Below are 27,037 nucleotides of genomic sequence, written 5' to 3'. Positions count from 1 at the left end.
TGTGTGGTGTGTTTAGTTGTTTTTTCTTCACGAGAACAGTGTTGACTTCACATGCCTGCTCCATACAGTCCCTTCAGCTTTGCTGCCTCAGCTGTTTGTGCAGGTATTTGTTCACCTGAGCTTGAAAGGCCATGGGGAGGGGAAGTGGGTATTTCCAGCCTGGCTTGGTCGTGCTGAGGGAGGACAGTGTGAGGACGGGCTGCTGTGCCACCAGGAGCCCTGGCTGGACTGTCGCTGGGCTGTGTGTCTGCCCAGGGCCACTTGGCTGGGCTTGCACAGACATCTTGAAAACTGTGTAGCACAGATGTGCTACTTGGCTTCACTAGCCTTCCAGCTTGCTCTGACACTTGGCTTTTTTGCACTTGACCCCTTAGAAAGGAAAAGGCAGGGTCGCAGTTTTACCTTCATGGAGCTTTCGCTCCGAAGTGTAGCAGAATCCAGGCTCTTGGTTGTGTGGAGTTTGTCTCACCTGCCCCACAGCTGTCCCCTCCCGTTTGCTGGGCCATGAGCACAGGCAGTGCCAAAGTGTGAATGGCTGGAGCCGCTCCATAGCACGCAGAGGGAGAGGTGCCAGCTGCCCAAATTACACGTGCGTGCTGCTTGCTGCTCAGCCAAGTACTCTTTTTATAGAAATGTCTTTTAAGCAAAGCTAGAAAGCAGTACAACTCGCTTCAAAAACTTGCTGGAAACCAGGGCAGAGTGCTGATCAGACTCAGGAAAATCTTGCATTTGGCAAAGGGGAATCTTTTCTACCATTGCTGCATGCAAGCAGCCACCAGGCCCCAGCAGCTTTCCTCCCAGTGGTGCAGGAACCAAACGTGTCCCTTGGCAGCGGGGCTTGAAATGTGTTGGGCAGATAAGGGGTCACAATTGCTGTCTGCCTGACAGTGTCTGAGATGCATGTGTTGGGGGAAGAACAAGATGTCTTGAGCAGTGTCATTGCTCATTGCCTACTCAGGCAGAGGGATGAGGGAAGGGGGAAATCTGATAAAACCTAGCAAGGTGTCTCCAGTGTGTGCAGAGCTGCCCAACACAAGCAGTGAAACTTCTCTGTGGTGTAACAACACTGTTGGCATGTACAGAATGGGTCAGAGGGAGGTAACCCAAAATACCTTACTTTCTTTTTTTTCTTCTGCAAGTGCTTTGCTGTTTAGTGGGGATCATAGTGAGAATAAGCAGAATGAATCACAAGTTCAGCATCTTGTGCAATCCCCTTAGGGTGCTATCGGTCAAGTCCTAGAGCTTTGCTGGCTTCAGGATAACTTCTGAACTTGGAGAATACGTGCAGGAGAATGAGTCTTAAAGCAGAAAAAGCAGAATGGAAACAAATAATGGAAACCAAAGATCTGTAAACCCACTTCCCAGCTTTTTCACATAAATGTGCCTTTTCTGATGTCCTGGCCCTGACATATTTGTGAACTTGTATGTGATAACGTGACACTGACCAGATAATGTGTCTGTTTCCCTAGTTGATTATTAAGACTGAGACAGCTTTTCTGTCCCTTGCTGTGATGAAATACAGACAATTTCAAAAATTTACATTAAATTATCTTAAAATCATACCTCATTTGGATGACATAGAGCTACTAACCTAGTTGAACAAGATTTTTGCTATTACTGAAACCTTTTTGACAGCCGCTGTATTTTAGACTGCTTATGAATGAACTGGATGAAAAGAGCAATTTTGCAGAATGTAAGAAAAAAAAATTCAGAGTTCCCATGAAATTTGTTCTTGTTCCACATATTCTCAGAATGTGTGGAAAACAAAGGCTATGTTCTGGTTTTAGAGCCAATTCAAAAATTGGATTAATGAGACAAGGCAGCTTTACCCTGCTGACGTTGTGGTGACTTTTTTTTCCTGCAGAGTTGAAAAGGTGACGTTTGAACATGTTAAGTTTGTTGTTCTTATTTCTACAGCTTCTGTCAAAGTGTTTGTAGAGCTGCTTCTGTTTCCAGCCCTTCTGGTACAGGAGAATTCATAACAATGAATGTTATGGGTTTTGTAATCAATTTATGATTCTCATCCATTCCTTTTACTTCTTGCAGTTCTTGTGAGATTGGTGAAAATTAAGCCTACATTCCAGGGATGCAAGAGGAGCAACAGCCTGAGGTAGGAATTGGAGTTGAAGATTTTCTTCTCAGTGTAATGGAAGGAAAGGCTGAGATTCTAAGTTAGCTCTGTTCTTTCTTAGGGAAAGTGCAAAGTCGGGTACCAGGGCTACCAGCATGACACCCCTTTAAAAACAGAGGAGTGAAGGGCTCATTGCTATTGCTTTGCTACATCTAGAGCAAATGCTCAGCTACAAAACACTATTTTTCAACATAGTCACCACCATTTGCTGCGCATTTTAACCAGTGATGAACAAGAGCCTGCATGCTATGCTTATAAAAACCTGCACAGTGGAGGTGACCCACTGCTGAAATGCACCACCCACCACCTGGCTCAGCTCACATCCACTGTTTGGTCTGTAGCTCAGCAAGCAGTGATGAATGTCAGTGAGTGCTGTTTTTTCCACATGGAAGAATTCATTGTCACACCTTTTCTTCACACGCGCTTCCACGTCAGATGCCATTTGTCTGACTGCTGCTGTATGTGGCAACAAAGTTATTCTGCCAACGGAATATTGGCAGGAAGGTTCAACCTCTACTGCCATATCACCAAATCCACCTATGATGTCATGAGCCAACATCACAAAAGAGGAGGCATAACTTTCGGAACAGCCTTCATATATGAATGATTTCCACTGTACATAGTTTATGTACCTTGCCAAATTAAGCTCAGGTGCTTTTTTTGTTCTTAGTTCCATTCCTTTTATTCTTTTGTATATTTTTCCAGTGCAATAAGGGAAGTTTAGTTGAATTTTTTGCTAGGAAGTGTTGGTTCACGTGTTCTGTGTCTTGTTAACTTTTTTAAAAACAAAAAAAGGAGGAGAGGGGAGGAGAGAGTATTGTAACGAGTGGCAGGCTCGTTACAATAATAAAGCCAGCAGAAGTGACAGAACTAATTCTCTGTTACATTGAAGTACCTTCCAAAATGTTTTTGTGACTAGATTGAGGTATGCAAACAGTAGTCAGGCCATATGTTGTGATCAAAAGCTGAGCTGATGTTTAATTAAATCTGAGGGTGTAATTCCAATTTGCAGCATAATTCCACTTTGCTGTTGTCCGTGAACAGGCACTGCCTTGCAGTGAGAGGATGGTGTGTTATTGCAAATGCTTTCAGCTTAGTACTGTAGACCCATTGTACTTCTTGGTCTTACTCCAGGAAATGCAGTAATAAATTTTGCCTTACCTTCAGTGGGGCCACAGTAATGCACATAAGATTTATTATCTAAAAATTGCTGTCTGAAACAATGGAGTGTGAGAAGAAATTACTCTTGTTGAAACTCTTAGCAATGGTATGTGCTTTGCACAGTCCTGTTTAAAGCTTGCCAGGTTAAGTAGGAAGTTTAATGATGTTGGTCACTAGCTAAAAAGCTGCCATCCTTCAGGAGAGTTTGGCCACCTGCTTGCTGACTTTGATATTGCCTTTTGTTTGGAAAGTACTTAAATGATTATGGATTCACATCCTTTCTAACTGTTTGACTTAGTGTTGTTAAATAACTTCAAATTCTCCCAGTAATCATCCTGATTGAGCTTAGAATTAATATAGGTGCCTAAAAGTAGCTTATGGTTGAGTGTTCTGAGTCCTGAAGCCTTCATTTTTACCAGCTGTTTTTCCAGCTTGGATGGCACAGACTAAATTGTTTGAATTTTATGAAAGGATTTTTAAAACTGCATGCTAGTTACAAGTAAGAATGCTTTCTCAAGTGAAAGGTATGATATATACTTGAAGTGATAATATTTTAAAGACAGTCTTTGGAAATCTTCTCTGTCCCTTCTCATCCTTTAGCGGGCAAAAACATGGAAACACTTAATTTCACATCCTTCTGACTGATTTCTGGTGCATATGAAAGTCAATATATGCCCAGATTTTGTAAGGCTGAGTCTGCCTGCTGTGCATTAACTTACCCTAACAGTATGAAATATCTGGGCAGACTCTTCACGAATGGACCTGTGTATACTTGAGAGCTATTAGTCTGTCAAGAATGACGAAATTAATGCTGACTACTTGTAGTTAAAAGAAATATGCTGTCCGAAAAGTGGAATAATCAGTGCACGTTTTGTTTTCCGACACAGAGATCTTTATATCACCATTAGGGTTACTGTAAATCTGTTTGGTTTCTTCCAAAGTCAGACATTTTTTAACTCTGTGTCAGGTGTAAGTTATCGTCTCTCGTAAACAGATCAGAAAAACAGTTGTAAAGCCACGGATGTTTTGCACTGTTGACACTGCTTAAATTATCTAGTTGCTTGAATATTGCATGTAGGCTCAAATCAAGCAAACCCGCAAGAGCAAAGATGCATTAAAGCATTTCGTTATAATTTCCTGCTTCCTTTTGAATTTGTTTCATACAGGCTGCTGCAGATCCAATGTCTTCCTCTGACGTACCAGAAGATGGCCCAAAGGAAACGTCAAGTGTATCGCAGAGTATCTGTATGTTTCTGGTTTGGCTGGGGAGGGTGTGTCATGTTGGAAGCTGTTAACCCCAATGTCCGTGCCTTTTCCTTACCTAATAAGGCCAAAGGGCGCTGTGAATGAGATCATGTTGGCTTAATCTGTTTGTGATTAGTAGAAAGGCCTGACTGCATAAAGCACATTTGAAAAGAGCAATGATGGCCATTTTGCTGCTTTCGTGCTTTCACAAGAGTGTAGATTGCTTTATTTAACACATGCTGTCTTAAGTTTGGTGCGTCAAAGATAGATAAGCACTCATTTGACTCCTTGTTTTGACATCTAGTGTTACAATATTGAATCAGTTGTAACAGAAGGAAAACCTTGCCCACTCCATAATGATAATTTTTGGAATAGGAATAAGATAGGAAGGCCATGCCTGCAGGATATGAGAATAGGAATATTTCAGCCAAAACTGTCTTGTGAAGACTGGGAGAAGTATCAGCCTTTACCTTTCAGTGAGGAGGATCAGATGATGACAGTCATTCCTCTCTAAGGAGGAGAAGAACAAATGCTTCTTAGGATTTGCTTTCTGTTTATTGATACAGCGTTGTGATACTAGTATATGCAGTCCTCCCTTTTGAACAATGGGGACGTTCAGGTTGTGCTTTCTGGCAAGTAATGGGCTGAGAACCACCTTAGGGCAGATTGAGTGCAACCTGACTAATGCTGAAGTTGCTGAATGACCACAGCTTTGAGAAGAAACAATCATGGGAGCAAACTGAGCACTAAGTAAAGCTATGGGAAAAGCCTAAAGAAGAATTGAGACCTATAGAAGCAGATTAGTTTGTGAGAGCTTTTTTCTCCAGATTTAGAACTTGGCTTCATTTCAAAAAACAAAAAAATAAAACAACAACAAAAAAACATTCCTGAGAATGTTTTTCTTGAGTATATCCTTAATTGATAACGTCTGTTACTTTGCTGTTATGAGAGCTTTTTTTTTTTTTTTTTTTCACATGAAACATCATTCTGTTCAGCTCTGAATGTGTGTTTGAGGTGGAGGCTGGAAAAATTAACAGAATGGAAATCCTTTAAGGATTACTGAATATGCAGAAACCACTTTCAGTTCAGGTAATCTGAGCCATAAACGGTTGGAGGCAAGGAGATCTTTTGGAGAAAGCACTGTGAGTGCTTTCCTGACTCTTACACTCTTCCCTAGGTAGCCACTTTTCACTGCTCTCATAGACCATATATATGATTAGGTAGATTTTGGTTGATCTAAACAGCTGCTTTGATGATGCTGAGCACTACAAATGCAGCAGTGCTCCTTCTTTTTACAGTTGTGTCTTCCTCTCTGCCTCCTTAGCATTAGCTTTGTCAGCAGATCAGACCATACTGATTACAGCATGCCATGTTCTTGAGTACTAACAATGCAGTAGTGGGCTTCTAAAATGCTAACTAAGAAGGATGTTGGAGGTGGATTTGGTTCTGTTTTGGTTTTTACATGTGGTCCTTTGAGAGAAATATTTATAGAACAGATCTGGGGCAGCATGACTAAAACAGAGCCATGAAAAAATAGAGAATGTGTGGTAGGAGACTGTATTTTGTGTGTGTGTGTGTGACATCCCACTTATCAATTGCATGCTGACCTTTTTCTTTTGGGATTCCTGGCTTTTGGACCACTTTAAGTCTGTGCTGACTTGTGCAACAGCTTGCCATGGAAACAGAAATCTATTTTCCTCCTTGATGGCTTGTTTGTTTGTTTGTTTGTTGTAAGATCCACTACAGCTTAAAGAAAACTCTTGTGAATTTACTGTATTTCCCGTTGGTATAAAATCTCTATCTCAGTTGATGAGGCTTTCTGGCATTCCACAAGCAACAGTGGTGGAACTGATAGATCTTTCAGTTCTCTATGGCAAGCTTGATACAGGGCTGAACTCATTTTATACCAGTGTGGTCCTAGTTTGTTGTTGAAACCGTGGGAGAATTGTTCATTTCCTGACCCAAATGCCTATTAAGTTTTAATTTTCAATTGTATACAGATTTCTGGTGTGTTAGTCACACAGAAGGCTAAAATTTATATTGGCAGGTATCCTACATGCTCCAACGTGTACCGGTTCCTTTACCAGCATACTCGTAGCACTATACATATGTTTCTATCATTTATACAGATAAGATTCCAAGAAGGAACGTTTTTGCTCTAGAAATGAAGAAATGCTTTTTTTTCTTTTTTCTGATTTAGTATATATCTTTTCTAAGTATTCTTTGCTTCTCTGTCCGCCTCACCTGCCACACAGCTTCTCTTTCCCTTACTGAACTGCGTGGACAACCTGTCCCAGTGTCCACAGGGTAGGAAACCTGGACTGAGACCCATGCTTGGAGGCAGCCTCTCCAGTGGTGGCACTCTCAATGATGTAGCCTCAGAATTGAATGTAAGATTACAGTGGTAAATCAATGGCCTTTTAGCTCTACTCTGCTGTTCAGTGGCGACATTTTTGTTTTCTGTCTTTCTTACCTGCATTTCTTAATCATCTGTGCTTTTCTTTTGTCTTTACAATCACAGCTGATGCAGACGCATTTAAAATTCTTCTGGAGATGAAGATGAAGAAGAGGCAGAAAAAACCTGCCTTACCAAGCACTGTGACTGAGCTCGACACCGAGGACGGTTCTAAAGTGTACGTGGTTGGAACAGCCCACTTCAGTGACAGCAGCAAAAAGGATGTAGTGAAGGTAGTTTTGAATTGGAAGCCTTTCAGCACCGTGTTGCTACTGTTAACTTATTAAAAATGTCACAAGGCAGAATGAAGTCCAACTGTTCTTTGCTGCAGCCTCTAGATCCTGTTTTTCATATGATCTGTTGGAGGACTTGACAGCAAGGTGGGATGAGCAAGGAGGCAGACATATCGTCTTAGTAATTTTTTTTTTTTATGAAATACATTGCTCTCCAATCTCAAATATTTGTTGTCCTCTAAAGAGCAAATACACAGTCTTAGTCTTGGTGTTTTCATCCTGATAGATGAAAAACTTTATATGAGCCAGCAGTGTGCTCTTGCGACTTGGAGGGCAAATGGTATCCTGGGCTCCATCAAAAGAGGGGTGGCCAGCAGGGGCAGGGAGGTGATTGTCTCCCTCAACTCTGCTCTTGTGAGGCCCCTTCTGGAGAACTGCGTCCAACTGTGGAGCCCGCAGTACAAAAATGACAGGGAGCTGCTGGAGAGGGTGAAGAGGAGAGCCACAAAGATGATCAGGGGACTGGAGCACCTCCCCTATGAAGACAGGCTGAGGGAGCTGGGCTTGTTCAGCCTGGAGAAAAGAAGGCTGCGGGGTAACCTCATTGCAGCCTTTCAGTACCTAAAGGGAGCCTACAAACAGGAGGGGAATCAACTCTTTGAAAGGGTTGATACGTGTAGGACAAGGGGAAATGGTTTGAAGTTGAGGGAGGGGAGATTTAGGTCAGACATCAGGGGGAAATTCTTTACCCAGAGAGTGGTGAGGTACTTGAACAGGCTGCCCAGAGAGGTTGTGGATGCCCCGTCCTTGGAGGTGTTCAAGGCCAGGTTGGATGGGGCCCTGGGCAGCCTGGTCTAGCATTAAATGTGGAGGTTGGTAGCCCTGCCTGTGGCAGGGGGTTGGAGCTTCATGATCCTTGACGTCCCTTCCAACCCAGGCCATTCTGTGATTCTGTGTTACTGTATGCTTACTGTGATGAGGATATGATGAGAGGATGCAAAGCCTTAGAACAGGAACTGCAGTTCTTGGCTTCTTTGTGTCTGGGATGTGTCATACTGAGCTGTAAAACCACACTGCCCATAAGCTGAGAATGTAGTCAAAAATACAGATGGGTCAGAAGCACTAGTGGAAGTGGGAGCTATTTCATACAGGAATTTATGCGAAGCCTGCAATTCAGAGTGGCTTTCTTCTCTGGATCACAGGAGGGAAGGAATATTGTATCAGAATCAACTCTGGCTCTTAATAAAGGTTTTTTTTTGTTTGTTTTTAAAGTAAAATTTCAAGTGGTCACAGGCTGTGGGTAAAGGGACATTGCTAGTGTGAAAAAAAAGAAGCACACATGATTTCTTTTGTTGTCTTTCATCATGATTTTCTTTTGTTGTCTTTCTTCCTGTCCCAAAACATCCAGTAGCTCGGGCATTTCACTGTCATTTTCTTCATTTTTCTCAATAAACTGCTCCTTTGGGAAGTCTTGCTTTCTCATTGTTATTTTATTTGAAAATGGTTGCTGGAATGTGCTTTTAAGACTCTTTTCTCATGGAAGTATCAACATTGGCTGTAATTCTGTTCAATCATTCCTAAACTGGTGTAAAAAATGCATATCATTCTTCTCTTTCAGACAATACAAGAAGTGCAGCCAGATGTGGTTGTGGTGGAACTGTGCCAGTACAGAGTTTCTATGTTAAAGATGGATGAGAAGACTTTACTAAAAGAAGCCAAAGAAATAAATCTGGAAAAACTTCAGCAAGCTATAAAGCAGGTATGATTTCCACAGTGAGAGTTAAAGATTGGATGAATTAGTCGTGATACGAGTTACAACTAAAAAAGGTATTCCTGCTAGCTGGAAACTTAGTGGTGTTTACCTAGGTGAAGATGCCACGGTGGTGGTAAGTTGTACATAAGTTGGTATTTTGTTTTTAGCTGCAGTGCTGTGGGCTTCAGTTGCACTGCTGAATTGTACAGGCAGGTGTTGACCTCAGCAGGGCTCTTCCTGTGTTTAACAGTTGTTGCACTTCCAGGACACGAGTACTTAATTGTAGTGTTCCACTAATCTATGTAGATACGGTTACTATCCCTACAATCTGCATCAGTATTACAGCTACTGCAGGAGTGCTTACTTTTGCTATTGTCTGTAGTAGTCTACTCAGTTGCATTCCTCCTTTTTGGTAGGGTGTTGCTTTTGGTTATTTCCATTTCACTTGTCTTCAGAGTAGCTGCTTATTGACTGTTGGCCTTGATGAAGGCTGTTAAAAAAAAAACTGGGCAGATAAGAGTAGATTACGATTTGAATTACTGCTAGTCTGGCAGTTTGCCACTGTTTTGGATGTGTGGGTGCATAACAAGTGTTGTCCTTCAGTTTTCGGTTTTTCCTTATTAGCCTGTATTTAACTAATTTTAAGGTAGGCCCAGTGAAACAGCACTAAGTCAATTCAGAAGTGATCATGGGATGTAGAATAGTAATTTTTGGGAAAGTCAAAAGCTTTTGCAGCATCCACCTGGGTGAACAAATTCACAGACTTCGGTTGTGTGGTGCGCATACGCTGTAGTTACGCATTGGAATGATTTTATTGATGTAATTGGAGAAATCCCAGGATTGCATCCTTCGCAGGAATATAAAGTGCATCCACGTAAGGTGTGTGAGTGGCTAGGGGCAAATCTATGGTGTCTTTGTATTTCACTGTGTCTTTCACTGCAGTCTTTCTGACTCATACAGTTAGGCAATAATGTACCTTTCCTGTTTTCTTTATTTATGTCCAATCAGAGGATAGAAGATTGCAAAACATCTGCATATTGCGTGAGTTATTGCATCCATCCATCTATTTTAGGCAAGGTGGATTGCTTGGATGCACGTAACCAAAATAATGCATCTTTACAACAGAGCAGCGTAGTTGAGGGTCTTTTGACCTGGCAAACAAGCACAGAAGCTGCCTTTGTTTTATAAAAATAAATTTTAAAAAGTTGTTTTATATCAAAGCTAAATGCAGCCATTTTTACTGTGTAAAGTTTTTCTCTTTTAAGAGGACATTGGAAAAGGACAATGAAAATAAAATGCCTTACATTGCAAAATAAGTAGCATACAGAGAAGAAAATCCTTTGATGTTGATGCGTGTTGGCAGCTTTTTTATCAGCAGTTCCTACCAGAACTGAAAGCGATCCTCTGTTCAGGCTGTACGGGGTCCAAAATCAGAGTAACAACACAAGGATCATTACTGTGACAGCTCAGCCTCTTTTCTCATGAGAAGTGATGCAAATGCTAGTATTTGGATGTTGTGCCTTTAAAGAATGTATTTCTCCATGTATGAGCTCAGCCACAAAAAAAAAATGTCTCCCTTGTTTGATTCTGCTGCACTGTGAGTTATATAGGGAGCACTAGGAAACAGTCCAACTGTCTTGTGCTAAGATAGTGTCTTTGGCTTTGTAGTAGGGGAAAAGCAGTGAGCCAGTAAGTTGCTCTGCCTGCTTCAGTTGCCACCCCCCCATTTCACGGTGATGGAACTGGCAATCGGGCCAGAAAGTGACAGCAAAAGTTAAAACTGCTTGTAACTTTCATCCTGGGGTATCAAATTAGAAAAATAATGCCATGTCTTTCTGTTGTGGCTCTAAAGCAGTGAAAATGGATTTCATGCTTAATCACTGAAGTTGGAAGCTGAGCTGAGTGTCCATGTGAAACTGTTGCACGTTTGCAATGGATCCGTGGTATTCACAGCTTGTCAAGCATCTGTTGGGGGTTTAGAAAACACTTCCTCCAGCTCCACTTTGAATTTCAAAATTCTTACAGTGGTTTACAGAGAACTGACTGTTTGCTTTCCATTAAGTGCAGACTGAAATTTGGCTCAAATGTGTGTTACCTGAGCGGTTGGCTTAAACCAAACTGGTAAGACTGGTTTGGTCATCTCTTCTCCTCAGCTTCACATTTCTGCCGTCCCTTCTGTGTCCCTACTAGAGTTCACATGGCCGTGAGGCTGCCTGAATAGGGCATGCTTTTCAGCTGTGTTATGTCCCTGTGTTGCTCTCTTGTTGTTGTCTCTAGTCCTGGCACAAAGAGGGAGGAGGGAAACTTTGGAGAGGAAGAAGTAGGCTGGTGGCAGCAAAAGCTGAAAGGGGCTTGTTTTAACCTACTCTTCTGGGATGAGTGTACCTGTGCAGAAATATACTGTAATGATTTTTATCATGCTTCTGGCCAATGAAAAAGCTGTTATTAAGCTGTGCAAAACAGCCCTTCATGCTTAGTTAGCCTACACAATTTTCTGTTAAATAATAGACACTGTGAATTGGTAGGTGAAGAGCACCATATGTATATGGATCTGCACAGGCTGCTTGCTCTGGTGCCTTGAAGGCTAGCCTCCAGTGCACCTGCAGCAGTAGTAAAACGAGTTCCAATCTCTGCTGGCCTGGCTGTGGTTGTACAGGGTTACATCCATGGCATTTAGTGTTGTTTTGTTTTGTTTTCTTGAAACCCAGGGCTAAAATACATGCTGCTTGTTTCTGCCTGCAGTTCTGTAGTTAGGCTGTTGGATCTGTAACCTCTGACACAGTCAGAGCAGCTGCAAGCTGCACTCCTTAGGCTGCATTCCCATACATAACATAAGCACGGCTGTGCTGTCTGAAGGAAGAGCTGTCTGCTCCAGAAGGCCATTGGCAGTTGCCAGTAGTAGATGCCTGAAGAAGAGTGTGGGGACCTGTAGTCAGACCTTGCCTCATTCATCTCTTCTGCCATCCTGTTTGGTGCCTCCAGCAAAATGCTAGCCGTTTTATTACCTATAGTCTTACCTTCATCACAGAAAGCTGGACAGAGCCAGCAGTGTGCGTATGCAACCCAGAAGGCCAACAGTATTCTGGGTTGCATCAACAGAGGGGTGGCCTGCAGGGAGAGTGACTGTCTGCCATTACTGTGCTCTTGTGAGCCCCATCTGGAGTATTGTATCAAGTCTGGGGCCCCCACTACATAAGGGATGTGGAAATGTTTAAGTGGATCCAAAGAAGGGCCAGTAGGATGATCATAGGGCTGGAGCATATCTCTTGTGAAGAAAGATAGAGGGAGGTGGGCTTATTGAGATTGGAGAAGAGAAAACCCTGGGGAGAAACCTCACTGTGGCCTTCCAGTATTTGAAGGGAGCTTATGAGCGGGTCCTACACTTTACATGATCTGATAGTGATAGGTGCAGGGGGAGACTGGCTTTAAATTAAAAGAGGGGGGATTTAGATAGGTGCTAGGAGGAAATTCTCTGCTCAGAGGGCGGTGAGGCACTGTCACAGCTGCCCAGAGCTGTGGTGCCCCATCCCTGGAGGCGTTCAAGGCCAGGCTGGATAGAGCCCTGGCAGCCTGAGCTGGTGGGTGGCAGCCTGCACACAGCATGGGGATTTTTAGGGCATCTTTAGGGTCCCCTCCAACCTAAGCCATTCTGTGATCACTCATCCATTCTCAAGCCTCACTAGAAGAGATTAAACACACTACGTACTCATGTGTTTGATATTTCTGTGCACGCCTTCAAGTATTTTGTTTTCACAGTCCTCATCCACTAAAGACAACACAGTAGCATGTGTTTCTGTTCCATTCCTTTCCTGACAATCCTTCTCATTTTACTTGCATTCTGCCTACTGTGAAGCACTGGGCTTACAGAATCGCTACTTCACATTCCCTGTCCTATGTGCTGGTAGCTCCACATCCCTCTGTCTGAGCAGTTGAATTTCTTTGCAGATATGCTTCGCTTTGTGTTTATAGCTGTGAAGTGGGTCCTTCAGGATTTAATACTCTGTTGTGGTCATCTTTCTCTTATCTGACATGGAATAATCTGGTATTGCTAACAAACTCTCTTAGTGTTTTGTTCCTATCATTATTCCTGCATTTTGCTCTTTATTCCCACGCCTTCTGACTGGCCAGTCACTGCTGGTTGGTGCTACGCATTGCTGCTTGTCACCTTTTATATGACAGGCACTTCTGTGATGCTGAGCAGATGTGGCAAGCACTGAGTTCCATGCACATTAAGAGCGAAAATGAGTCAGACACTTCAGAGGTGCATCCCTTTGTTATCCAGCAGGGAAAATCTTCCCCTTCCCCTACTGTGTAAAAATGTAGCCTTCAAATATATCAATCCAGTTCTAAAGGGTGGATGAGCCCACAGATGACTTAAGTTTGCATTATCTTAGTTTTGTTTGTTTGTTTATCTTCCCTGAACTTCTGGAAACCTTGTTTCTGTGGCTGTTGAACTCAGTCTCAGATGCTGACTCCTTTTCACTGCCTTTCCTTGTCTCTCCCCAGCAGCACGGTGTCCTGTCTTTCTGCTTGGCATATTCATAAGATGACAGCTGTATGTCAGTTGGTTGTTCCTGTAACATGCCTTGCTTGCTGGTTTGTAGCCTGATGATGCAGATGCATAGCTAGCTTTGACAGTAGCTGCTCTCCTCTTCTGCCAATCCTTAGTGACTCTAATCTGCTTACCTGCAGAAACTGCCTATGGCCTTGGGAGAGATTGCACAGGCATCAAAGCTGGCACTGGATGGGTTGCTTGAGTGTGTCCATGGGAGCAAGGAGGGGAGACCAGCATCTTCCCAGTAACTTTGAGCAGTCCTATCCACTCTGTCCTGTGTAACCTCACCTTCAGTCACGTGAAGCTGCTGATGTAGTGGGAAAGCTAACCTTTGGCGAGGGAGAGGGGAATGCCCCTTTTGGTAACAGTATGGGATGATGCCAGATTGAAGGAGATGCATAGCTAGGTGACAGACTGTTCTTGGAGACAGGTAGCACTCAGTTACTGGGTCTTTGTCATAAGAACAAGTGGAGTAGGACAGCCAGAGCTGGATGAAAGAGCTCTGAATGGATTTGCAGTGATGTTTTCATCTCTGTTTGAGGAGCTGGGAAGGGAAATTTTGCTTAAAGGTATGTAGGGGATTGTTCTCTTCTTCAGTAAAGAAGTCTGCATTGTTGTGTCTATTTTAAAAGGTAATAAGATTCTTTGTGCAAGGAGGGGCCTTCAGTATGCTTGTAAGTGGGAGTGAGTCAGACCCAAGGTTTTCCTTCTAAGGTCTCATGTGCTGAAGTCATGCACATCAAATTCTTGCACAACCTTGAATTCTGTTTCTGCAGCTGTTAGCCTAACTGGTGCCCAGCACAATGCTTCACTGGGATCGTGGGAGCATTTATTTCGAGACCACTGGCTATTTCTTCTAAGTATCCCTATAACATGACTGTAAATCCAATTGAATGTACTTTTATGTTCCCCCCTTTTTTTTTTCTTTTTTTTGCAACCAAATCCAGAAACAAAAGTACAGTATGTATGGTAGATCAGCTCTTACATCATCAGTCAGGTAAAATAAATAGAGACAGAAATAAATTTGGCTACTCCCCTGCCTTTTCCTTTCATCCTTTTTGTTGTTGTTGTTGAATAGAGACTGCACACCACTGAAAAAGTCTCTTTACAAATGATAGAAGCTGAAACAGAAGAGCTGCATTCATCAGGGAATTAGCTCCAAAAAGTATCCTCAGTATCCCTTCTTCACTAAGATATTTAGTGTTTCTTCATGATTGTGAACAGTGCATTCTTCTGAGAAATCCACACAGTATGTTAGTATTTCTTTTTAACATTCTTCTCCTTTTCCACCAGAATGGAGTCATGTCTGGACTGATGCAAATGCTGCTTCTGAAAGTGTCTGCTCACATCACAGAACAGCTGGGGATGGCCCCAGGAGGGGAATTCAGAGAGGCTTTCAAAGAGGTGCGATCATGAAATAGTTTTTCTGAGGTCAAATTTCTGGCCTTTTGCTTCCAGTGTCAGTAAATAAAGGCATTAGTTAGAAAGAAGGGCACTCTGTGGCCATATTTTTGTTGAAGCCTATGAAGTGGTAAAAGCCATCTTTGGCTTCAAAAATACGAAGATTCATAGCCCTAAATTAGACAAAAGCAACTCCAAAAAGGCTTCAAGTAAGTGCTAATTTTGATGGTATTTGTTTCGGTTTATTTTGTTCTTGTTTGAATAACTGTTTTTGAATTTTGGGTGTGGATCCTGGTCGTACTGTTGGTGGTGTCAGGATTTCAACCTATGGAAACAAATCTGTCAGGATGAATTAGAGTTGGTTAGCTCCGTATCCTTTTCTGAAGTGGCTGTTTGAGATTGTTAAACAGGTATGCTTAGATAATTTTGTTTTACTGTTTTGTACTAAAATGTGTCAGCCTTAGTTACAGCATAGTCTCTCCTGACATTGCCTTCTGGAATCCTGCATCAGTTTTTGTTTCATGAGCTCCTCCTGGAATGCATTTTATCGTGACAGACCAATAGGTTTGTGATCCTGACAAAATCCTGGTTAAAAGCAAAACAACCAAAATCATTTTCCCTTGGATTTTATTCAGACCTGTGAAGATACTGAGCCACATCTGTTCATCTTAAGCAGTTCTAAGCAGGAGCTTTCTATCTAGGTAAAATAAAATTAAAGGTGGCATTATGACTCAATGTTTTGTACTCCTGTAGGAAGTTGTATACTCAGAATTTTGTTTACGTGGCCAAAATATTTCTTGCTGTCTAACTGTGACTTGCTGTTTTTTTTTGGTTGCTGTTAAAATAACTTCAATCACGTAATAAACAAACATTATCTTAATAGTGCTGTACTGTGATACAGTATGTGTTGACTAGTAATTTGTGTCTTCTTTTCCAGGCTAGTAAAGTACCTTTCTGTAAATTTCATCTTGGGGACAGACCCATCCCTGTTACATTTAAGAGGGCGATTGCTGCGCTTTCTTTCTGGCAAAAAGTCAAGCTTGCCTGGGGCCTTTGCTTCTTATCTGACCCAATCAGGTATGAATAAACTTCCCATATGTTTAGCAATGAATTGTTCATCTCTTCTGTGTGGTAGGAGCCTGAAGTTCTCAAACCCAGACTGATGTGGTGAGACCTCACATTAGTGAGAGAGAGAAATATACAAACAGTCCTCAAATAGTTCACGTTTTTAAAAAGAAAGCTGGCTATCCTGCTACATTTGTTTGAATAATAGCATTTTGATTAACTCTAGGTCGTTGATCACTTAAAAGTAGATGATTTTATGCTGAAAATAAATTCTTAGTACTGCTGTGTTGATGCTGTAAATGAAAGAGAGTAGAGTCTCATCATAATGGTTTCATTCAGATTTCCAAAGGACTTGGGCCTGCTGTAATAAGTCATGTGTAAATCAGAGCAGCCTGAGAGCTGAATCCACATCATCTGCTGTCTGAGCAGATGTTGGGAACAAGAGAAAATGTTTGAGATCTCAACAGTGTGTCAAACTGTTAATGACCACGGCCTTTACGAGGGGATGCTGTTAGGTTACTGTCTCACAGTAATACTTGTCGGACTATTTATTCCCTTGCTCAGTTTGGTTTCCGGTGCCCTTTAAAGAAACCACTGTGCCAAGTTTGCTTCCTCTTTGCTTCTGGACACCAGTAGGTGTGAAAACTTGCTTGACCTGGGTGGCAGCATGCCCAGCTGTCATCCTGAGTTCCATCTGCTCCCATCAGACTTGCCATGGTGGGAGGCTTGCCAGAAGCAGGTTTGCAGTGCGTGTGGACCCTGAATCTCTGTGCCTCTCGTGCTCTGTAACCAGAACTCTGCACACCTCATTGAAGTGATTGATGTCAATTCTTTCAGGCACTTGAAGTGGGGCCAGGGCTGGAGCTAGTAGGGACAGCCAAGCCTTGTTTCTCAGTTCTAGCATTTACTAAATTGTTGTTACCTGTAAACACTTGCTACTTCATCTGTAAAATGTTGATCCTGCTTTCAATCCATTAACTGCAGTTCATGTGCAAAGTTTTGTTACTTAGGAATCAGATACCAATATGAAACTGTTTCCAGTTTCTGGTGGGAGCTGGAGGATGTGTTTCTCAGCAAATTCTCACATTCGTGCTGATGTGATTTTTTGGTTTTCAACTGAAATATTAAGATAATTAACAATAAATTATAACACAGTAATATTCTAAGTGTTGTCTTACAGTTGATTGATGTGCTACATCAATGTTTTAAAAATAACATGGGTAGGAATTGAAAAGGAAAGGTGGGTGTAATTAAGAAGCTGCTGGGGTAGGTGCTGCATAGATGAGTTCACTTACTCATCACTATGAGATTCTACTGAAAATGGAGTAATAACTCTAAATCAGGTTTGTCAGCCCGTTTCCATGCTCTGTTGAAAGTTACCAGTGCCTTTTTTTAGTTGTCTGCTTTTTGAAGCATCCTTTTGATGTCAAACTTCAGAAAGCAAATAAAAATTTTGGCATCATTCTCCAGCAGGCAGTGACACAAAGCCAGATGATTTTGTTGCCAGACTGTGACTGTGCCACTGCTGTGGCTGCAAAGAGAAGGTTGACAGCACCCATTTAAAAAAGTAACAGTAATACAAAAACTCATTAAATTTGCTCCTGCAGTTCTAATTTATTTCCAGTCCATTTCTGTTCTTCCATTCAGGGAACTGATTAATAACTCACTGCCCTGCTGAAGACCTGTGATCGACACAAGCACTGCAGAATCCTTTCCACCCTTGCAGACTGTGCCTGGCAGTGTGCTATTTCCTTCCTTAAATAGAGCCTTCATGCGTTCAGTGATCAGATGTGCTCCTCAGGAGCTCTCTGTTGCCTTCTTTAGACTGAATATACAGTAAAAGTGGGGCACTGTGATAACTCTTTCCTTTGAAGCCCTGGTGCTTTTCTGCAGTTGTCAGCCTTTAAACTGGGAAAGGTGAATTTTTGGTTGAGCTGCCTAAAGGCAAGTGACCTCTGCTTTACCTTTCTCTCAATGTAGAGGCATTGTTAAGAATGCAGCTTTTCAGGCTTATGCAGGTGGTTCCTCTTTCTGAGAGGAGAGCTGTCTGTGCGGCTCTATGTGAATAACAGGTATAGCGTTGGATTCTTTTTATTCATCGGTTTGTCTGCACTGGGCTTTAGAAGTGTAACATAGATACTGAGAAAACGTAACCTTTCTTTCAGTAAAGATGATGTGGAAAAATGCAAACAGAAGGATTTACTGGAGCAGATGATGGCAGAGATGATTGGAGAATTTCCTGATCTTCATCGAACAATCGTCTCGGAACGGGATATTTACTTGACCTACATGCTGAAGCAAGCAGCAAAGCAGATAGAACTACCTCGGGCTTCAGAAAGTAATTGTTTTAAAGCAAATACCTTAATCAGTGTGTTCTTTGTGTGCTGTTACATATCCCAGCTCTTTGTGGGAAGACTGTGGTGTTCTGTGTGTTTATCCAAGACAGATGCCGCATATCACAGAAGATTGCAGTGCTTGAAAAGTTAAGGGGCATATGACTCCCCTACTGCAGCCTCCTGTAGAAGAAATCTCACAAAGCAATAGACTGCTAATTATGATTCTTTTCTCGCTGTGCTGTTTAGACCTGCAAAATACTGATTAGTCTGACAGCTTCTTCAAAAGGCAGGCGTCTGGCATTACAGCACAGCATGGGACAGTCTAGACGTGCATCACCTGTCTCACTATCTCACCAAATTCATTGTCACCCATAGCTGCTTAGGCACAGATTTCCTGCTGAACTAATTACTTCTAATTTTCAGTATTCATCTCAATAAGCTTTGCTTATTATAAATTGGGCTCCTGGGAACCCTGGTGATATGCAACAAGTGTGAACTCTGTGTGTTTCAGCAAGGCATAGGCACACTGAATATTTCTCCAGCCTTCACAAGTATTTTACTGCCACGTGCAATCTGCATCCCCTTTGTTTGTGTAAAGAAATGTGTGTATATACGTGCACACATGCATACTGAAGAAAGGGTTGCCTTCTTTTTGCTGTCTTGTTTATAAGTGCTTCAGTGCAGACCTCTGACACTGTCTCCTGATTGTAAAAATAATGTACTACTTCTTGCACTTCCCTTGTCTACTATTACTTCAATGTTGACTTGGTGAAGCTTCACCAAAAACATACTGTTAGTGCAGGTAATGTAATCAAAGGAGGCATAGAATCATTAAGGTTGGAAAAGACCTCTGAGATCATCTAGTCCAACCGTTCATGCATGCATTCAGTCATTCAATCAAAGGAGCAGACTGAAAAGTAAGTTTTATTGTTATTCTTTGCTGGATCATAAGCCACAAAGAAGAATTGTGTAGCGAGTCCTTTGTTTGTTGTTCTTTTTGCCTTTCTTTAATTCTACCTTAAGAGCAGAGTTTGTGAATCACAGGTTCACTGAATGCCTGGGAAACTGAATGGGTTTTACATGCATTGCAGAGGATTTAAAATAAAAGATGGGACTGCAAATGACAAGAATGTGAATGCATCACCTGACTGACGGTCCTCTGTTGCAATGTTTTACTAAATGAGACGGTGCCAGAGGTGGTTTTCCTAAGCTGCATGTCACTATTATTATTACTTTTCTCATATTGTTCTCATGACACATTACCAATTTTCCCAGTGAGGGAGAGGTAATCCAAAAAGTTTTGGGATTAATGCATCGGTTTCTCCTGAATGTTGAGAAAACTGGCTGGTAGATGGGAGGCTAGGGTGAGAGCTGTGCTGTGTTGTGGTGGAATGGTGACCAGCTACCCGGCTGTTGCACTCTAACAGCACAGGTTTTGCTGTTTCTTGCTGAGGCCAGGTCTGTAACGGCACCTCTGTAACAGGGTCAGGTCTGATCTCAGGCCCTGTTCTGTGGCTGTCCATGGCTGCCAGCCTGTGCCTTCCCATTACTGGGATTTATGCCAGCTGTCCAAAGCTGTGAGCAAAGCTCTTCTTGGGAGAGAGCAAAGACCAGGGCCGTACCCCATAAGCAGCACAGAAGCATGACCCACACAGGGTAGGGAAGAGATGGATTTGGAGGCTCAGCAGAGCTTGCATCTGGAGGCTGGAGTGTGAGCCCTAGCCAGTTCTGCTTACTGGAACAAACATTTCCTGACAATAAGAAGTTATGCTAAAGTTTGGGGGGGGGGGGGGGGGGGAGAAGAGGAAGAAAAGCAACAAATTAAAAACATGAGGCATTGGGTGAGACATGGAATATGTGTAATTTTTGATGTGTAGTAACAAATCTCTGCTGCTTTGAAAATGCTGTCTTGTAATCTTGCACGTTACCTGTTCATTTGTAGCTTGAAACTGGTTCTTCTACAAATGTGTTCCTTTGTTTCCATCTCTTCCCTAGCTGAACCTAGGAAATACATCCCTGCTGTTGTAGTTGGTGTGGTTGGGATGGGTCACGTACCTGGAATTGAAAAGAACTGGAACTCTGACTTAAACATTCAGGAAATAATGAGGTATGTCATCCTTCCCCGTGTCTTGCCATAGCAGCTTCACTTGCTCAAAGTCAGCAATGATTGGTTTGTTCGGAGGTTTCTTGGTCTTTGTCACAGCTTAAAGAAATGCCGCTGCTGCAATTGCTGCCCTGTCAGCTCACTGACTTGCTGTGCTGACTGCGTACAGCAAAGGAACAGAAACTGCCAAAGGAAAGGAGTAAAAACAAAAGATAGTGGTATATTGAGGGAAGGTGAGGTGAGAAAATGCCACTGTCTGGAGGAAAAAGTCTGTCAGTCTACACCCAAGGGCTTTTCAAGTGAAAATTCAAATGTGGTCTGTATAGAAAGTGACCACAACAGGCTTCTGGCCTAGCATACTTCAGTGTGGGCAGTGTTCAAGCCACAGATTTTCACTCCAGTGTAACTGATAAAATAGGTGTATGTGCTTTATAAAAGAAGAAACTGTTCAGACTGTATCCTGTAAAGCCACAGAGGCTGGGACTTAGCAAAATGTATGAGGGATTACAGTGTGACCTGTTAGTATGGGTAGGGCCTGCAGTGCTGTAGGACAACTAAATGGAAGAGTTACTGGTATTTTTCCTAAAAGCTGAGCGTTGCCTTAACTTCACTTTTTAAAACAATATAAAGCAAATTATGTTTGAAAGATTACTATGCTAAGATTCTTCTCATTGAAATCTTTCTCGGTTCGTGCTGCTGCAGTGCAGTTGCAGAGCAGTTGCATCTTTGTGTTAGTGACTGCCATCTACTGCAAGGCTGGAGTTCTTAACATTTCTACACGTTAGGTCTTTATGTGTTGCAAAATGACTTTGGAAGTCCTCTGAATCAAAACGTGCGCATTTCTCAGATGCCTGTTTGTTCCAGCTCTGCAGATGTTCACCACTGTTTTATGTCTCTTTTGCCCCAGTGTGCCTCCTCCATCAGCTTCAAGTAAGATTTTCAAATTTGTCATAAAAGCAACAGTTTTTGGACTGATGGGTTATGGCTGCTACCGAATAGGTCAAAGGACGGTTCAGTTTATTCTCTCGATGCCAGCAGCACAAAGCTATCTTCAGAAGCTGACAGAAATAAGGTCTCAGCATTGAACGTAAGTGGAGGCACAACGTGAAGAAAGTGGCTGAGAAAGGCGGTGGAGGCAACAAATGTGAAAGAAGAAGGAAATGAGGATTCTACTCAGAGGCGATGGGTGCGGAGCAAAGCTGAATTGCTGTATAATAAAAGATTTGATACTGAATTTACACCAGCTATGATCTGATGAATAAGTTTGATTCCTGGTGCGTTGCATGAAACCACGTGATTCCAGATTGAGGCAAATGTAATACGTGCACAAATATATATTATATATATCTATACGGTGTGTGTATATATAATATATATTAATAATGATGTAGTACAGACAGCTTAAAGAGTGTATGCTCGTGACTTTTTTTCCAGGAGAACAGAACACCAAGTAACCAAATTGGCTGCATCTGCTGTGAAATTCAGGGACACTTGCTGGAGTGATTGATTTTCTTTCCTCGGGTATAATGATACCTAGCGGTCCTTTCTGGTGCCAGACACTTTACACGTAATGCAGAAGGGCATCTTCTCAATGTGTGTTTTATACTTACAAACATTTAGGCTTTTTAAAGACTTGAAAGCTTTCCAAAAATGTCAGAACTGTACAGGCAGCTGTATGTTCACCACTCGGATTTCTTTACAAGCCTTACTGAAGAACGGAAGCGCTGCCTTTAGATTGCATCCCTCCTTACCACCACCGGTTGAATTGTCTTCTGCATAGAGAAGGTAGAGCCACGCCATCAGAATGCAATGTGTCAGATGTTTACAGGACACTCTGTTCCTTTAGATTAGGTTATTTAAAGTGTATTGTTTAGCCAAATCCTGCTGGATTCAGTATTGTAAATTTGAGACTAGAACTACTGTACAGGTTTTGTTTCTCGGACCTTTCGTTATCGGGACAAGAAGTCTGGAATTGATCGTACCTGCTCCTCATTTTTGATACATGAAAATATTTTATTTATCAATGTAATTTCTCAGTGGATGAATATTTTAATCTATTTAATAGAAAAGCAATCTTCAACTTAGTTTTTCAAACTAGCGATAGCATTTTATTTGGGTTACCTGCTATTTATACATAGAATAATGGGTACATCAGACTGCTGTGATTTTTAAGATTTTCCAGAACAGCCATCTGTCACCCATCTCTTTTATTTTATCATTTGGGCTGATACATAATAGGAGGTTTTGGTACCATTTAAACGGGATTTTCGATGATTGTGAAGTGCCCTCTGCAATCAGCTGCTCCCAGTTCCGCAGTGCAGACAGCTTTGATTGGCATATCAGAGTTTTAACCCGATGTATTTCAACGGAGTCCCATTTGCTCCTCAGGCTCATATACAGTTGCTCACTGATTAAAGTGGGGTTTTTGTTTTTACTGATTTCTTTTGTGACTGAAAGATGAGAACCAGTGTGCGAGGCAAGAGGAGGAAAACAACACGTTGTACTTTGTGTTTCCTTGCTGCTTTCAGTTGGTTCAATAAAATCAACAGGCCGCTCTCAGCAGGGTGAATGTCCAGAACCTTGTGCTGGAGGTCGTCCCACAAAGCCTGTTGGTGGCTGGAGGCCTGTATGCGTACCTGCCAGGCCCTGCTCTGTGCTGGCAGTGGCTTTGCTGGGATCCGGTCTGTCCATGCAGCCCGATGCTCTGCAGCCTCGCACTCTGCAAATGCTGTGTGTCCCCCTGCAGCAAATCCCTGAAGTACGTGTTCATCTTCAAACCTATGAAATCAAACCCAGTCCTGCACTTAAGACAATGCATGGTGTGTTTCTGGATCTGGGCCTTAGAGCTGTGCAGGGGATAAACCTGAGCAAATGAAAATGGCAGCAATTCATACTTCGTGAACACAAAAATGTGATGGTGATACAGAGTGGGATGGAGTCAGGTCCTTCTCGTTTTCCATCAGTCAGTGCTTGAGGAGCCCCCAGCCGTCTCTTGTGAGACTGAAAACCACATTGATGAACTTTTTAGAGAAGACTGGAGTGACTGCCTCCATTCTGCTTCCTGACTTTTTTTGTAAAGGTTTAATGCATTGTTTACAGTTCGGCAGTCCTATTTGAATAATTCTATTCCATGTTACATACATTATTAAGAGATGAAAGCAGAAGCTTGACCTCCTTCTTCTCCTGGCTCTCCTGACATACCAAAATATTGTTGTTGTCTTTTCTTGTTTTTGTTTTTTTTTTGTTTGTTTGTTTTGAATTTGGTTTTGTTTGGCTTACTTTTTTTTTTTTTGAGGTCTTTTTAGCTGTTAGAGTTCAAAATATATCGATGTCTTGCTTTAAGATACCTACTGATTTTTAAGGTATCTGCAGATATTGTGAAAGCTCTGTAGATCTTTCATATCTGTGCTCAGGTAATTTTACACAAAGGAAAACAAATCTAAGGTAAATTTTAGACATGAGCCTTAAACTCGGGTGGGACTAATGCTAGACAGTTGCCATGGAGCATTCTCGCAGACTTGACATCATATGCTGTTTAGAAGTGTAAGCTGTCCGCTTGTTGATCAGCCATTATCAGCAGTTACTATCTTGAGTCTTTGTTTCACTTTTTCTTCTTTCTTTTTAAGCATATCATCAGCAGATATGAAGGAGGCTGTCTGGGGACAGAACTTGCAGTTTCTCCTCGCTGTTGCAAACTGGCACACGTATGCACTGTTTGCTCAGTGGCACTTGAAAGCCCGATGGATTTGCAGTCCTGTCTGTCAGTCCTGTGAATCCAAACCCGACTGCTCAGTGTTGTGTATCTGATGTGTTGTACTGTCTGTGTAACAAACAGTGTTTTAGGTCCATTCTTTTCTGTTCTAGTCAGTCCTCTCAGTGTTAGAGCATCCTGTAAAACTTAACTCTGTTGAACTGTCCCAGCCCTGCCTCAGCCTTACGAAGCCATACTGTATTTTTTTGGTGACATGTACATCTGTTTCATGCGTTTGTACATGTAATGTAATTTGAAGTATTTTTAACAATGTGTGCCTTTACTCTAAAGTGATTTAAATCAAACAGCAGTATGTTCTATGATATAAAAAAATAAAATATTTTAGCCACCGTTTCTGTTGAAGGCATTTATTTTCCACATTAATTAGTATTTTTGAGAACAAACGCTGGTTAGGTAGATCTGGTACACAGCATTTTGATAACCCAGCATATTTTTCTGAGCAAGAGCTGCAGTTGGAGCAAACGCTTCCACTGAGGGGCATCTGGCTTTGATAATGAAGTAAGAAAACCACTTTTTCTGCTCCTGCACTTTTCCATTGGAGAAAAGGCTGCATTTCCTTCTCTTACTAAACACATGGAGACTAACTTCCCAATGGGAGAAGCATCTAAAGTGATAGTTCATAATTAGGTATGGAAAATGGTTGAGTTTTTTTGGTTGTCTCGTTTCTTTTCTTCTAACTTCTGTGGTGCCTGGTTGTGCCAGGAGCTGACAGCCTTAGTCCCAGCCCAGCAAGATACTTGAGCACCTGACATCGGCCACAAGCAGTCCCTTCTGTTTGCAGGGCTGTTCTCTGCGTGGGAATCAAAGACAATGTGAAAAGGTGTTGAGTCAGTAGCAAAACATTCAATCTTCTGCAATTGAGCCAGGTAAGACCACTTCTTTAAAAGGAGGAAGGAGAACTGTTACTAAAAGATCCTGGTTTTGTGCTGTAAGCTACAAGTAGGTAGCCAAGTGGATAACCACCGCTTGTCAGTCAGCACGCCGTGCCTCTTGGTTAAGTGTGCAAAGCAAAGCTGTCCACGTGCACTTCTGTACTCCTTGATTCAGCAGAAGCCTCCAATGCTTTGAGCTGTGGTTTGGCTTACATTGTGAAATGCTGCTGAGAGTGGCAGCTGCTGTGTCAGGGACTGCCCTGCTCCATCAGCCAGCTGGCCAAGGTTGTGTTTGTAATGCATCCTTTTCTGTACTCAAACAACTTAGAAAACTGATTTAGTGGTGAGCTAACAGTGCCTAAATGCCCCCCTGGAAGCTGCTCCTGTTTGTGTGCTTTGAGAAACATTGAAGAAGCTCTGGCTGGGAAACATCTCCAGTTATCCCTGGGTGCCAGGCAGAACTGGGAGCTACACGTGGAAGGAACACTGTTGCCTATGAAACTCAAAGGTCTTGAGTACACATTTTCCTGTTTCTAAGATTTTAATAAACTTTCATTTTTAGATTTGAGTGTTCTGAGAGTGACTTTATTGTGAGATGAGAGCTTTACTTTTTAGTATTTGTAGGAGCAGGGTCACTTTTCCAGCTGTGAGTGACGGACCGAACTCAGTGCGATGCCGAATGCTCTGCAGTGTGTTGAAATGTGCGCTGAAAAGGTCAACCACATACCACGGTGAGCTTAGAACACCTGATGTCTGTCTGGTGCCTGCTCAGGTGGAAAAAGGCAACCACGTTTTTATTTCTATTCTCCCAGCAGCAGCAGCAGGCATCCACCAGCAGCTCTTCTGTGTCAGGCTGTAGGATTGGGGACGGGGGTGGGTGAAGCAGCTGTTGTGCACAGCACTCCTTGCAGATGCAGATGGGTTCGTCTAATCATCTGCTTGGCTGCTGCTTGTCTTCTGTGTGCTGCAGTCTTACCCAGGGGGAGCTCTGGGGAGGGGGGGGGGCAGGAAAGAGGGGGCTGCCCTTATCTCTATACCACAGGAGAGAAAGGGGTGGCAGCTGGGTGGGGGAGGAGAGTGGTAAGACCTTCCCCTCAGGTTCTGCTCTGGCTTCTCAGGTAGCTCTGAGCCAGGGACTGATGTGCAGCCAGCCAAGGGGAAGCTTGAGGTTTTGTCTATCCTTTGCAGTACTGCCCCTGGGCAGCTTTAGTGGGACTGTTCTGAGGGGAAAAGTGCGTGCTTCCACTTTCATGTGTGGCATCCAAGATATGTGGTGCTTACTCATGAGGATCAGTGCATGACATGGAGGAATTAAAAAAAACCAAAGGTTTATTTGTAGCATTATTTCAGTTTACTTAGGATGCATCCCCTCCAAAGCAGTATTCTGGTAATATGTCCCTGCTTTTGGCTACAAAGGTGATTTGATTTTGCAAACTGGACAAAGGAATGTAGGGTGCCATTTTCATGAGGGTGTGCTGGTCATTGACACACTGTGTCTCTGCAGCCAGCGAGGGTCCCACCTGCCAGCTCCAGCAGGGGTCAGAATCTCGGTCATTTGCCACGAAACAACTGCTGAGGGTTGCTATGCACTGCCACTCAGTGTGCTCTGATTTAACTGGAAAGAAAGTACAAGTGATAGTTCAGTGCCATCTACCGACTGCACGCGGGGTGCCTTTGAATATCAGTGAGGATGGACCTGAGGATATTCTTCAGAGTAGGTTTAGTGCATGAACGTTGAAGAGGGCTGGGCTTTGTCCATCACCAACAGGTTGCCCAGCAATAGCTACAGCAGCACAGAGGGGCACCCAGAACAGAGACTTGCGTGCAAAAAGTGTGATTATTTTGCCTCTAGGGTACTTCATGAAAAATATAGGATCACACTGCTAGAGAATTTCCTTCTTATGCTTCACTTTTTTTTTCTTTCTTTTTAATAAGAACCATTACCCTCGGGTAA

At 42.5% G+C, this 27,037-nt stretch overlaps 1 protein-coding gene across 1 annotated transcript; it reads left to right on the top strand.

Moving 5' to 3' along the window:
- Positions 1 to 2,086: 2,086 nt before the first annotated feature.
- On the top strand, positions 2,087 to 21,524 carry TRABD (TraB domain containing; the record flags this gene model as incomplete). The annotated part of the gene is made up of 9 exons (XM_079549216.1): positions 2,087 to 2,110; positions 4,459 to 4,537; positions 7,059 to 7,225; positions 8,844 to 8,984; positions 14,827 to 14,937; positions 15,872 to 16,011; positions 18,165 to 18,337; positions 20,331 to 20,442; positions 21,347 to 21,524. 9 exons carry the CDS (start codon positions 2,087 to 2,089, stop codon positions 21,522 to 21,524), a joined length of 1,125 nt encoding a protein of 374 aa, XP_079405342.1.
- Positions 21,525 to 27,037: the final 5,513 nt, after the last annotated feature.

The sequence above is a fragment of the Tetrao urogallus genome (genome assembly GCF_951394365.1).
Source record: "Tetrao urogallus genome assembly, chromosome: 1".
NCBI lineage: Eukaryota > Metazoa > Chordata > Aves > Galliformes > Phasianidae > Tetrao > Tetrao urogallus.
The sequence above is the reverse complement of the archived record's forward strand: the minus strand, read 5'-3'. Positions and strand labels throughout refer to the sequence as shown.